This window comes from Gallinula chloropus (assembly GCF_964237585.1).
Source record: "Gallinula chloropus genome assembly, chromosome: 32".
NCBI classification, from domain to species: domain Eukaryota; kingdom Metazoa; phylum Chordata; class Aves; order Gruiformes; family Rallidae; genus Gallinula; species Gallinula chloropus.
In genome coordinates, this window is record NC_140117.1 from 1,633,982 (window position 1) to 1,646,481 (window position 12,500).

Below are 12,500 nucleotides of genomic sequence, written 5' to 3' on the forward strand. Positions count from 1 at the left end.
GGTCAGATCTCAGGGCTGGAGGTTACTGCGGGAGGAATGTCAGGGCGCTGAGTTTTTCCTTCCTTTGCTTTTTATAGAAAAGAAACTTTTAAGCTTTGTGCCTGACTTGGGCTTTGAAACTTTTGTTCTCAGGTTTCAATTATAATTGTCACTTAAAAAAAATTATTTATTTTGTTTTTACTTTTAATGTTTTTCTCTTTAAAATTTTATTTCTTTATTTTCTTTTAAGGTTAGTTCTTAGCTTTTTATTTCTTATTTCAATTTTCTATTTTTCTAAATAATCATTATTTGGCTTCATAGTTTTATTTTAGATCTTTGGGGGTTTTATTTTAGTTCTTTTCAATTTTTGTCTTTCCGTTGGGAATTTTAAATTTGCTTCTTTACTGGATTGTTTTGAGTATCTTTAATCTTGATTCTTTGCTTTTTATTTTGGTTCTTAGTAATGGGTTTTTTCCCACCTTTTCCTTTCATCTTGGTTACTTTGGTTTTCATGGTTTAATTTTTCAATCGTTCCCTCCACCCGTGTGTTCCCAAGGCTCTCCAGGAGGTCACCGTCACTGACACCACAGAGAAGCCACCAAGAAGCCCAGCAGACAGGATGTTGGTGATGATCACTCTGTCATCCTCTCCCATGTCCCCTGTGTTTCCCCATGTTCCCCTGTCCCTCCAGTGTCCCCATGTCTATACGATCTCCCCCCAACCACCTGTTCTTCCTGTGTCCCCCATGTCCCCCATACCCTTCCCATGTCCTCCATGTCTTCATATGTCCCCCTGTGCCCCTCCCATTACCCTGTGTCCCACCCATGTCTTCCCATCCCCATGTATGCCCCATGTCCCCCCTACCCGTGCGTGTCCTTTGTCCCCCGTCTCTGTCACGTGTTCTTTGTTTCCCCAGCACCCCAGGTTTTCACACATGGGAGCAGCAGCTGCCCCAGCACTGGTAGGTCCTCAGCACCCAACATCCCCCAGACACCTGTTCACGTGCTCCAAGCATCCCAGCCCGGGCAGGAGGATGCTCTGCTGGGAGGTGATCTGCAGGTCCTGCCTGGGAGCTGGGGCTCAGTGGCTCTTCTGGGCTCACACTGCCCTCTCCTGACACTTGGGGGTGGAGACGTCCCCAGGGCTCCTGCAGCCGGGAGACCTCGAGTTGTGGAATCACAGCATGCACAGCATTCGAAGGGGCCTTTAAAGGCATCTAGTCCAACTTGCCTACAGTGAGCAGGGACACCTTTCACTCCATCAAGTTGCTCAGAGCTTCATCAAGCCTGATCTTGAACGTCTTGAGGGATGGAGCCTCCACCACCTCTGTGAGCCCTGTGTGAGCCCTGGGGAATTGAGCACCAACACAAGAGCTGCCCCCACCCTGCCCAGGGCCCACAGCACTTGGAGCATCATGTAAAGTTGTGACACAGACCCTCTGTGCCCAGGGCATGGCTGGGCTGGCACCCAGCCCACGGCACCCTGTGACAGCAAGGGGATGGGACAGGGTCCTGGATGTCATGGTGTCAGGGATAGGAGACTGGATGAGTTGGGTTCGGGGAGCCACAGGGCGCCAGATGGCTGGGACCCCCCCAGGACAGGCATGTCTGAGGGTCTTGGGGTGCCCCAGGAGAAGGGGCCGAGAGTGGGACTGGGGTGGGGTGAAGAATTTTGTGGACGCAGGGGTGACCCCAGGCTGGAGGACACAGGCGAAGTCGGGCCGTGGGGGGGTCTGGGTCCTGAGGAGGGGTGGGGGGGCTTAAGGCTGGGCGGCCCCTTGGGGAGTCCCGGGCTGAGGGTCTGGGGGCAGAGGGGCTGTGCCCGACCCCCACGCTGCTTTCGGCACTTTTGCTTCTGCCAACCTGCAGAGACAGGATCTGCCCGGTGTCCGGTGATGTCAGATGCGTTGGCGGGTGGGTGGTGGCAGAGCCAATCGCGGGGCTCGGGTGGTAACGGAGCCAATCGCGGCACTCGGGGCAGGGCTGGCCCCGAGGTCTGTCCCGACGCGGGGCTCGTTCGGCTCCTGCGGTCGGGGATCCGGAGCGGAGAGATGGGGCCGGGCCGGGCGCTGGGTCTGGGGCTGCTGCTGGGGCTCCTCGGCGGGGCAGCGTGCGGTGAGTGCGGGCGGGGAGCCTGATGACACCCTGCGTGCCAGAACCCCCCTGACCCCCTTTCCTGGGTGCCGGTGCTCCATTCCCCAGGCAGTGGGGCCTCTCATGATCCACCTCCACCCCGGGGCACCAGGACCTCCCCAGGTTCACCTTCCCTGGGCCACGGGGACCCCTCTGGGATCAGGGCATCTCCAGTCCCCCTCTCTGCATCCCTAGGCTCCCACTGCACCTTGCCTGATCTGCTGCTCATTGACCCTGTGGACCCCCCTTCCAGGGCACTGCTGGGCCCCCCTGCCATTGACACCAGGGACCCCATGTCTTCCCATCCCAGCAAACAGGACCCCCTCCTGGACACACCTGACTGCAACCAACATCCCCCCACCTGTCACATCCCCCCTGAAGCTGCCACCTACCCTGGGACCCCCAACCAGCCTCACTGCCTAAACCTGGATCCCCACCCCCCCACCTCTCATCATACCCTGTATCCCCACAGAGCTCCACTCCCTGCGCTACTTCCACGTCGGGGTGTCAGAGCCCAGCCCAGGAGTACCCCAGTTTGTGTCCGTGGGGTACGTGGACAGGAACCTCATTGTGCGCTATGACAGCGAGAAGGGGCGGGCGGTGCCCCGGGCAGACTGGATGGCGGCCAACCTGGACCAGCAGCACTGGGACCAGCAGACCCAGATTGAACAGACCAATCAGGAGATTTCCACAGTGAACCTGGACACACTGCAGAGCCGCTACAACCAGAGTGGGGGTGAGTGTGGGCTGGGATGCAGCACCATGGGACAGGAGGACTCACAAGACCCACTTTCCCACAAGACCGTGCCCTTCCCCACACTACTGCTCTGTGCCAACCCTTCCCTGCCTGGTGCTATTTTCTGAGGGCTCTCAGCCCAGCTGTCCTGCAGCAGGAGGGGGCCATGGCTGCCTGTCCCAACCCTACAGTCCTTGGGATCCCTTGTTCCAGAGCTGGGGAGGCTTCTGGGTGCCCCACCCAGGGTACCCCCTCCCCATCAGTGCCCACAACCCTATCCCAGGAGAGGCCACCACATCCCACCCATCACCGTCCCTGTGGCAGTGGAGACTCCCAGAACCAGAGGGGCTTCCACCCCATGTCCCAGCCCCTCACCATTCCTTTAGAACTTTGTAGCCCCCACCCCAAAGCCAGAGGGGCTCTCCCAACCCATCCCATCTCCTGTCCCTGCCCCCACAACTTTCAGAACCCTGTCCTATCCCCTTACTGTCCCAGAGATCTGTGGGGCTCAGTGCCAGCCCAGCCATACCCTGGGCTGAGAGGGTCTGTGTCAGAGCTGTATGTGACGTCCTGAATGCTGTGGGCCCTGGGCAGGGTGGGGGCAGCTCTTGTGTCAGTGCCCAACTCCCTTGGGGCTCACACAGGGGGGGTGCTGCCGGGGGCCTTGTCCCACTGAAGGCCCAGGGCTGCAGCAGCCCCTCAGCCCCATCTCTCTGGTCGTGTTTCAGGGGCTCACACACTGCAGCACATGCACGGCTGTGACCTCCTGGAGGATGGCAGCATTAGGGGGTATCAGCAAATTGCCTATGATGGGAGAGACTTCATTGCCTTCGACATGGACACGATGACGTTCACTGCGGCAGATGCAGCAGCACAAATCACCAAGAGGAAGTGGGAGGCAGACGGGACTGTCGCTGAGCGCCTGAAGCACTACCTGGAGAGCACCTGTACCGAGTGGCTGAGGAAATACGTGAGCTATGGGCAGGCTGTGCTGGAGAGGAAAGGTGAGGGGAGATGGGGACCCTGGGGAGGGGCCAGTGTGGATGTGTGTGCCAGCCCTCACTGCCACCCCCTCCCCAGAGCCCCCCACGGTCCGAGTGTCTAAGAGGGAGGCCTATGGGATCCTGACCTTGCACTGCCGCGCTTACGGCTTCTACCCACGGCCCATCACCATCAGCTGGCTGAAGGACGGTGAGGTCAGGGACCGGGAGACCCAGCGGGGCAGCATCGTGCCCAACAGTGACGGCACCTACTACACCTGGGTGTCCATCAAGGCCCCTCCTGGGGAGCAGGACAAGTACCGGTGCCGTGTGGAGCACGCCAGCCTGGCTGAGCCGGGGGTCTTTACAATGGGTGAGTCTGGTGGCCTTGGGCACACAGAAGGGTTCCCCTCCTCACCGCCCTTCTCATCCCCAGAGCCAGAGTCCAACTCATCGACCATGTTACTGGGGATACTTCTTCCCCTCGGTATCTTTGTTGTCATCGCCATCATTTGATTCCTCATCTGCAAGTATAATGCAGGTAAATCCCCAGAGTGTGGGAGGAAGACAGTGCCCAGGGGGCTGGCAGGGGCTGTAGGCATGGGCTTCAGCGCTCTGAGGAGCTCCTGAGCCTGATGGTGAAGCACGGCAGATGATGATTCCTCTTTCTCTCTGCAGGGATGAAGGGCTATGGCAAGGCACCAAGTGAGTACTGGGGTCGGGTCTGGCTCCAGCCACTGCCCAGTGCCGGGGCGGTCTCATGACTCTGGTTTCTGGCTGCTCACAACGTTTCCCCATCCCCTTTTTCCCTTGTCACCAGTCCCCAGGCTGGGGGAGGGGAGCACTCAGACTCCCAGAGCAGAGGGTTGGGGACAAGGAGGCTCCCCTGGGTGACACTGTCACTTCCTCCTGTCCCTTCAGTGATCCCCACATAACTGATCCACGATGGTTGGGGAGCTGGATGTGTTCCCCGATGCCCAGGTGCTGGAGGCAGCTGGAGCTGATCACACTGCACCTGCCCACACTGCTGCGCTGGTGGCTCTGCTGGCTGTGGGAAATGCCTTGTTTCCCATGCTTTGGTAATTGCAGAATCCCATTTTTAGCATTGTTTTAATTTTGAAAGTGAATTCTTCTGCATGTGCACAAGCAATAAATGGTCCCAACCCTCTGGTGAGCTGTGCCTCCTCTCCTGGTTACTGGTCTGCTCTCGCAGCCTTGAGTCAAGGGCTGTGCTGGTTTTCCCTTGACTAAAGCTGGGTTTCTTCCCAGCAGCCCAGTGTGGTGTCATGTTTAGGACTGAGTTTGGTCTGAAGGTGGAGTTCATTTTCCCCCAGCAGCCCTGGCCATGCTGTGCATTGGGAGTGAGCAGGGTGTTGGTACCAGCCCAGGGATTTGGTTGCTGGAGAGTGGGGCTGGCCCAGGATCCAGGCTGTCTCTCCAGCATCCCCCTTTCTGGTAGGCTGTGGGTGGGCAAGACCTTGGGAGGGGACAGGACAGCTGACCCCAAAAACCAAAGTGATATTCCAAACCATGTGGTGTCTGCTCAGCCATAAAAGCTGAGAGGAAGGAGGAAAATGGGACCTTCATTATTTATGACTTTTGTCTTCTGGAGCCACTGTTGTGACTATTGAAGCCTGGCTTTCCTGTGGTTCGGATTTGCGAGGCAAAGTTTGGGGGGCAACCACAGGGGTGGCTTCTGCAAGAAGCTCCTAGAAGCTTCCTTCAGGTCTGATAGAGCCAATACCAGCCATCTCAAGGACAGACCCACCGCTGATCAACACCAAGCCAATCAGTGACTGTGGCAGTGCTTCTGTGATAATGTATTTAAGGAAAAATCCAGCAAGTGTCAGCTTTTTGCTGCCAGAGAAATGAGTGAGAAGGTGTGAGAAACTTTGCAGCCACCAAGGTCAACGAGGAGAGGCAGGAGGTGCTCCAGATGAGAGATTCCCTTGCAACCCCTGGAGAAGACCATGGCCAGGCAGGTTGTCCCTCTACAGCCCATGGAAGATGATGGGGAGCAGAGATCCCATGTGCAGCCTGTGGAGGACCCCATGCTGGAGCAGTTGGAGACACCTGAACAATGCTGTGGAAAGCCCATGTTGGAGCAAGCTCCTGGCAGGACCTGCAGCCCGTGGAGAGAGTCTCACACCAGAGCAGGTTTGCTGGGGGACTTGTGACTCCATGGGGAACCAGGCTGGAGCAGTCTCATGCTGAAGGTCTGTACCCCATGGAAGTGACCCACACTGGGGCAGCTGGTGAAGAGCTGAAGATGCATGGGAAAGGATTCACATTGAAGTTCAAGGAGGACTGTCTCTTGTGAGAGGGACCTCATGCTGGGGTAGGGGAAGTATGTGGAGGAAGCAGCAGAGACAACGCATTATGAACTGACCACAACCCCCCATTCCCTGTTCCCCTCATCCCCCTGTGCTACTCAGCAGGAGGAAGGAGAGAAATCATGAATAAAGTCGAGCCTGGGGAAAAGGGAAGTGTGAGGAGAGGGGTGTTAAGGTTTGGTTTTATTTCTCATTACCCTGCTCTGTTTTGATTGGGTTAATAAATTAGATGCATTTTATCCCGTGCTCAGTCTGTTTTACCCATGATGCTAATTGCAGAACGATCTCTCCCTGTCCTTATCTCGACCCATAAGCCTCTCATTATATATTTTCTCTTCCCTGTCCTGCTTAGGAGGTGAGTGGTAGAGTGGCATTATGAGCATTGAGAAGATCCCCCTCAGTCCTCTCTTCTCTGGGCTAAACAGCCCCAAATCCCTCAGCCTCTCTCTGTCAGAGATGTTCTGGTCCCCTCAGCATCTCCATAGCCCATTGTTGTTCCCTCTCCAGGAGCTCCCTGTCCTTCCTGCCCCGCGGAGCCCAGCACTGCCCACACTATTCCCGATGAAGCCTCCCCAAGATAGAGCAGAGGGGCAGGAGAACCTCCGTGATTTCTCTTGATATCCCCCGGGATGTCATTGGCTTTCTAGGCCACGAGGACACGTTGCTGGTCATGGTCAGCTTGGTGCCCACCAGCACTCCCAGGGCTTTTCCCCAGAGCTGCTGCCCAGCAGGTCACCCCTAACTGTCCTGGTGCTGGGGGGGTATAACTCCCTGTGTGCAGGACCCTGCACTTGTCCTCCTTGGATTCAGTAAGGTCACTCCCTGCCCAGCTCTCCAGCCTTTCCAGAGCTTGCTGGATGGCAGCACAGCCTCCAGGCATGTCAGGCACTCCTCCCAGTTTGATGTCACTCCATCCTTTCATCCAGTATGGGCCTGAGAGACTGAGAGATGTTCACTGAGAGAACAGTGAAGCTTTGTAACAGGCTACCCAGGGAGGTGGAATCATCATCCCTTGGGCTGTTCAAAATCCAAGTAGATATGGTGCCTCAGGGGATGGTTTAGAGGTTACAAGTGTGTAGGGCTGAAGGTTGGACTTGATGATCTTGAAGGTCTTTTCCAACTTTGATGATTCTATGAAACTAAGAGGCTTTCTAGCCTCTAAAGTAGAACCTAGATGTTCCCCTCCATCAGGTTCCCAATGCCTGGGCCAAGCCCAGTGGTCCCCAAACCCCAGAGCCTCCCATCCCAGCAGGATGTTGGCATCCCTGCAACCACCCCAGGTTTGGGAACTGACAAACCACTCATGTCCCTTAGCTTATGACCCAGAACTCTAAAGCCACATGAACCAGAGCACAAAGTATTTCTCACCCACTCAAGTGCCCCAAAAACTCAGCCAGAATCAACTTTCCACCTTGCCCATTCCCCTCCTGGACCCATGACAGGGTCCCGTACTGGGACCAGTGGTGTTTAATACCTTCATCAATGACATCAACAGTGGGATCCAGTGCACCCTCAGCAAGTTTGCAGATGACACCAAGCTGAGCGGAAGGGCAACACATCAGAGAGATGGGATGTCATCCAGAGGGACCTGGACATGCTGAAGAGATGTGCTCAGCCAAACCCCATGCAGTTCAACAAGGTCCTCCACTTGGGTCAGGACAGACCTCACTACCAATACAGGCTGGGGGGTGATGTGATAGAGCAGCCCTGTGGAAAAGGACTTGGGGTACATGACCCAGTGATGTGCCAGCCCCATCCTGGCTGCATCAGCAGAAGTGTGGCCAGCAGCTCGAGAGAGGTGATTCTCCCCCTCTGCTCTGGTGAGACCCCACCTGCAGCGCTGCATCCAGCTCTGGAGCCCTCAGCACAAGAAGGACATGGACCTCTTGGAGCAGGTCCAGAGGAGGCCACAAGGATGATCAGAGGGCTGGAGCACTTCTCTTGCAAAGGCAGCTGAGAGGGTTGGGGCTGTTCAGTCCAGAGAAGAGAAGGCTCAGGGGAGACCTCACAGCTCCTTCCAGTCCCTGGAGGGACCTACAGGCAAGCTGGGAAGGACTGTTCCCAAGGGCATGGAGTGATAGGATGAGGGATGGTGGTTTTAAACTAAAGCAGGGCAGGTTTAGATGAGACATGAGGAAGAAGTTCTGCCCTCTGAGGGTGGTGGGACACCGGCACAGCTTCCCCAGAGAGGTGGTGGAGGCTCCATCCCTGGAGACATTCAAGGTCAGGTTTGATGAAGCTCCAAGCAACATGATGTAGTGAAAGGTGTCCATGGTCACTGGGGGCAGGGGATGGGACACAACACATGACACGACATGATGTGGACTTGATGGCCTTCAAAGGTCCCTTCCAATCCAGAGCATTCTGTGATTCTGTAACTGGAGGTCTCAGAGCTGAAGGAGCTCTGGGGACGTCTCCACTCTGAACTGTCAGGAGAGGGCAGTGTGAGCCCAGAAGAGTCCCTGAGCCCCAGCCCCCAGGCAAGACCTGCCAGAAGAGAATCCTCCTGCCCAAGCTGAGATGCTTGAAGCACCTGAACAGGTGTCTGAGGGACGTTGGGTGCTGAGGACCTACAATGGGGGGAGGAATGCAATTCCTAATGTGTCACCACCTCTTCGGGAAAACCTCCAGGAGATGAAGACACCTGGTTGGGAAACATTTTGGTGCATTTTCTGGGTGGATTAGTGACCTGTTTTAGACATTAATAGTTATCATGGTTTGTGGGACACTCTCCACTAGCCCAGGGTACCCAAAGCCCCATCCAACCTGGCCTTGAACCCTGACAGGGATACGGGGCAGCCCCAGCTTCTCTGAGAACCTGTGCCAGGGCCTTGCCCCCTCCCTGTGAAGGATTTCTGCCTCCCAGCTCCTCTCCAGCTGCCCTCCTGCAGCTGAAGGCCATTCCCCTGGGCCTCTCCCTCCCTGCCCGTGTCATCAGCCCCTCTCCAGCATTCCTGGAGCCTCTTGAAGGACTGGAGGTCTCCCAAGTCAGAGGTCTCTCCAGAAGCAGCAGTCTCTTCTCCAGGCTGAGCCAGCCCAGCTCTCCCAGCCTGGATCCAGAGCAGAGGGGCTCCAACTTTTGGATCATCTTAGTGGCCTCCTCAGGGCTCGCTCCAACAGCTCTGTGTGTCCTTCTTGTCCTGGGGACCCCGAGCTGGATGCAGCGCTGCCAGGGGGTCTCCCCAGAGCAGAGCAGAGGGACAGAATCCCCCACCTCGACCCGCTGGTCTAGCTGCAGGGGATGCAGCCCAGGATACAGTGGGCTTCCTGAGCTGCCAGCACACACAGATGGGTCAGGTTGAGCTTCTCATCAACCAATACCCAAACCCTTCTCCTCAGGCTGCTCTCAGCCCCTGCACAGCCTCTTGTTGTGCTGGGGTTGCCCTGACCCATGTGCAGCATCTCCAAGCAGCTCCTTGTAAATGACATCTGCCATCTCCAGTGTGTGACAGCCACGGATATGTCACTCAGTGTCACCAGCCATCACCTCCAATGTCACTAGACACCGAGGAGTCCAGAATCTTCATGGTCACAGTATGGCCAAGAGGTGTTGAGCAAACAACACTCCAGGTGTGCAGAGCAACCATCCTGGCCACAACGTGGTCGGTGATGCCTACTTTTGGAATGCCTGTTGGAAGATGAACCTGTCGTTAACACATGACACAGAGGAGATCCTGTCTGATGACAGAGATGCTGCGAGAGGTTCAGCTCTGACCCACGCTCTAACATCTTTATAGAGGCTCCAGAGGGGCGTGCCTTGGCAAAAGCAGGTGGAACATTGACACTCTGGTAGGACCATTATCACAGAAGTAATTATAATAACAATAAAGAGAAGACAGCAAGCTCAAACTGCTCTGGAAGACACCTGGAGCACCCTGGAGAAAGAAGCAGGAACTTTACCACTGCTGGAAACATGTCCGTGCCATCGCGCTCCGGATCGCGTCCTGGAGCTCCTGGTTCCTCATGCTGTAGATGAGGGGGTTCACTGCTGGAGGCACCACCGAGTACAGAACAGTCACCACCAGGTCCAGGGGTGGGGAGGAGATGGAGGGGGGCTTCAGGTAGGCAAACACGGCTGTGCTGATGAACAGGGAGACCACAGCCAGGTGAGGGAGGCAGGTGGAAAAGGCTTTGTGCCGTCCCTGCTGCGAGGGGATCCTCAGCACGGCCCTGAAGATCTGCACGTAGGACACCACGATGAACACAAAACACCACAAGTTCACAGAGACGCTGACTGCAAGAAGCCAAACTTCCCTGAGGTAGGTGCCTGAGCAGGAGAGCTTGAGCATCTGGGGGATTTCACAGAAGAACTGGCCCAGGGCGTTGCCTTGGCAGAGCGGCAGAGCGAACGTGTTGGCAGCGTGCAGCAGAGCAGTGACAAACCCACCGCCCCAGGCAGCTGCTGCCATGTGGACACAAACTCTGCTGCCCAGGAGGGTCCCGTAGTGCAGGGGTCTGCAGATGGCCACGTAGCGGTCGTAGGCCATGATGGTGAGAAGAAAATACTCCTCTAACATAAAGAAGGGAAGGAAAAAGAGTTGGGCAGCACAACCTGCATAGGAGATGGCCCTCACATCCCACAGGGAATTGAATATGGATTTGGGGAGGGTGGTGGAGATGGCACCCAGGTCGAGGAGGGAGAGGTTGAGGAGGAAGAAGTACATGGGGCTGTGGAGGTGCTGGCCACAGGCTATGGCAGTGATGATGAGGCCGTTGCCCAGGAGGGCAGCCAGGTAGATGCTCAGGAAGAGCCAGAAGTGCAGGAGCTGCAGCTCCCGTGTGTCTGCAAAGGCCAGGAGGAGGAACTGGCTGATGGAGCTGCTGTTGCACATTTTTTCCTCATGCATATGGGGACCTGTGCAAGGAAGAAAATAGAATTACAAGTCACAGCAGACTTCTCAGAGGACAACCTCTCCCAGTTCCCATGGGATCCTCCCAAAATGCCCCTCTCTTTTCAAGAGGCGTCACCTCTGCCTGGTGCTGGTTGAGGGTGTTACCAGGAGTGATGCACAGAGAGCGCTTGGATCCCCTGCACAGAGGTGGGGCTGCTGCAGGCTCTGGAGAAGCCAGTCCTGCCCTGCATCAGTAGGTCGATAGGAACATGGGGGGATCTCAGGTCAAACCCAATCGAGGTATCAACGAGCTTTTCAGCATTGTTCTCCCAGTTTGATGGGTGGCAGAGCAGGGCTGGGGGGGCAGATTTTGGTTTTTTCAGTTCAAGTTGCCCCACCAAGCTGAGGACTGCTTCTAAGGCAGAAAGCCCTGGCATGTCCACTGCACTCCAAGTGAAATCTTGTGCATCACGTGATGCAGGGGACTGTCCTTTGATGCAGTGTCAGGACAGCCAGACTGTCCATCACTCCCTGTCCCAGCTGCCCTGCACTGGCACCTCTCTGAGATGAGAGGCATCCAGACATTCCTCTAAGAAGAAACTGGACACTACTGAGGGCAGAGGGAGCTGGTTTCCGAGCTCACACCTCTAAACCCCTCACCTGCCTGGTGGTGGGTTTATGAGGGTCTCAGTTCTCAGCCAGGGATGTGGTGGGCTTACTGCAGCTCCCCACAGACAACCTTCAGCAGCGTTTCCATGACCCAGGGTTTCTTCTTCACTGGACTGCTGGATAACACAGAGACACCGTGGGAGTGCTGGGCACTTCTGGAGGTCATAGAATCACAGAAAGCATTGGGTTGGAAGGGTCATCTAGTGCAACCCCCCTGCAGTGAGCAGGGACACCTGTAACTAGAGCAGATTGCTCAGAGCTTCACCAAGGCTGACCTTGAATGCCCCCAGGGATGGGGCCTCCACCACCTCTCTGGACAGCTGTTGCAGTTTTGCCTGGCTGGGTTCTGGTGGAGAAGGGGGGCTGCAGGGGTGGCTTCTGCAAGAAGCAGCCAGAATCTGTCTGCAGGCCCAAGAGAGCAAAGACCAGCCAGCTCAAGCCCAGACCTGCTGCTGACCAAGGCCGAGCCCATCAGTGATGGTCACAGTGAAGGGAGTGAGAAGATGTAAGAAACTGCAGACACCAAGGCCAGGGAAGGGGGGAGGAGGTGCCAGAGTGAAGGATGCCTCTGCAGCCTGTGGAGAAACCCATGGTGGAGCGGGTGTCCCCTTGAAGCCCATGGAAAAGGCCCAGATCCCACCTGCAGCCAGTGGGGAGGCTCCACACTGGATGGAGTGGGGGAGACAGACAGGAGATGCTGTGACCTCATTAGAGCAAGCCCCTGCCAGCACTTGCAGCCCATGGAGAGAGACAGAGACACAGAGATGAGCAAGGGAGAGATTTGTGCTGGAACAGGTTTGCTGGGGGGAGGCTGGTGACCCTGTGGAGGACTGGGACTG

General features: G+C 56.3%; 2 protein-coding genes across 2 annotated transcripts; one reads left to right on the plus strand and one right to left on the minus strand.

The window, feature by feature from the left end:
- Positions 1-2,029: 2,029 nt before the first annotated feature.
- LOC311202933 (class I histocompatibility antigen, F10 alpha chain-like) lies at positions 2,030-4,591 on the plus strand (the record flags this gene model as incomplete). The annotated part of the gene is made up of 5 exons (XM_084277578.1): positions 2,030-2,093; positions 2,584-2,847; positions 3,576-3,851; positions 3,928-4,200; positions 4,506-4,591. The coding sequence occupies 5 exons, from the start codon at positions 2,030-2,032 to the stop codon at positions 4,589-4,591; spliced, it is 963 nt and encodes a 320-aa protein (XP_084133704.1).
- Positions 4,592-10,056: 5,465 nt separating this feature from the next.
- Positions 10,057-10,992, minus strand: LOC311202935 (olfactory receptor 14C36-like; the record flags this gene model as incomplete). The annotated part of the gene is made up of 1 exon (XM_084277580.1): positions 10,057-10,992. The coding sequence occupies one exon, from the start codon at positions 10,990-10,992 to the stop codon at positions 10,057-10,059; it is 936 nt and encodes a 311-aa protein (XP_084133706.1).
- Between the last annotated feature and the right edge of the window lie 1,508 nt (positions 10,993-12,500).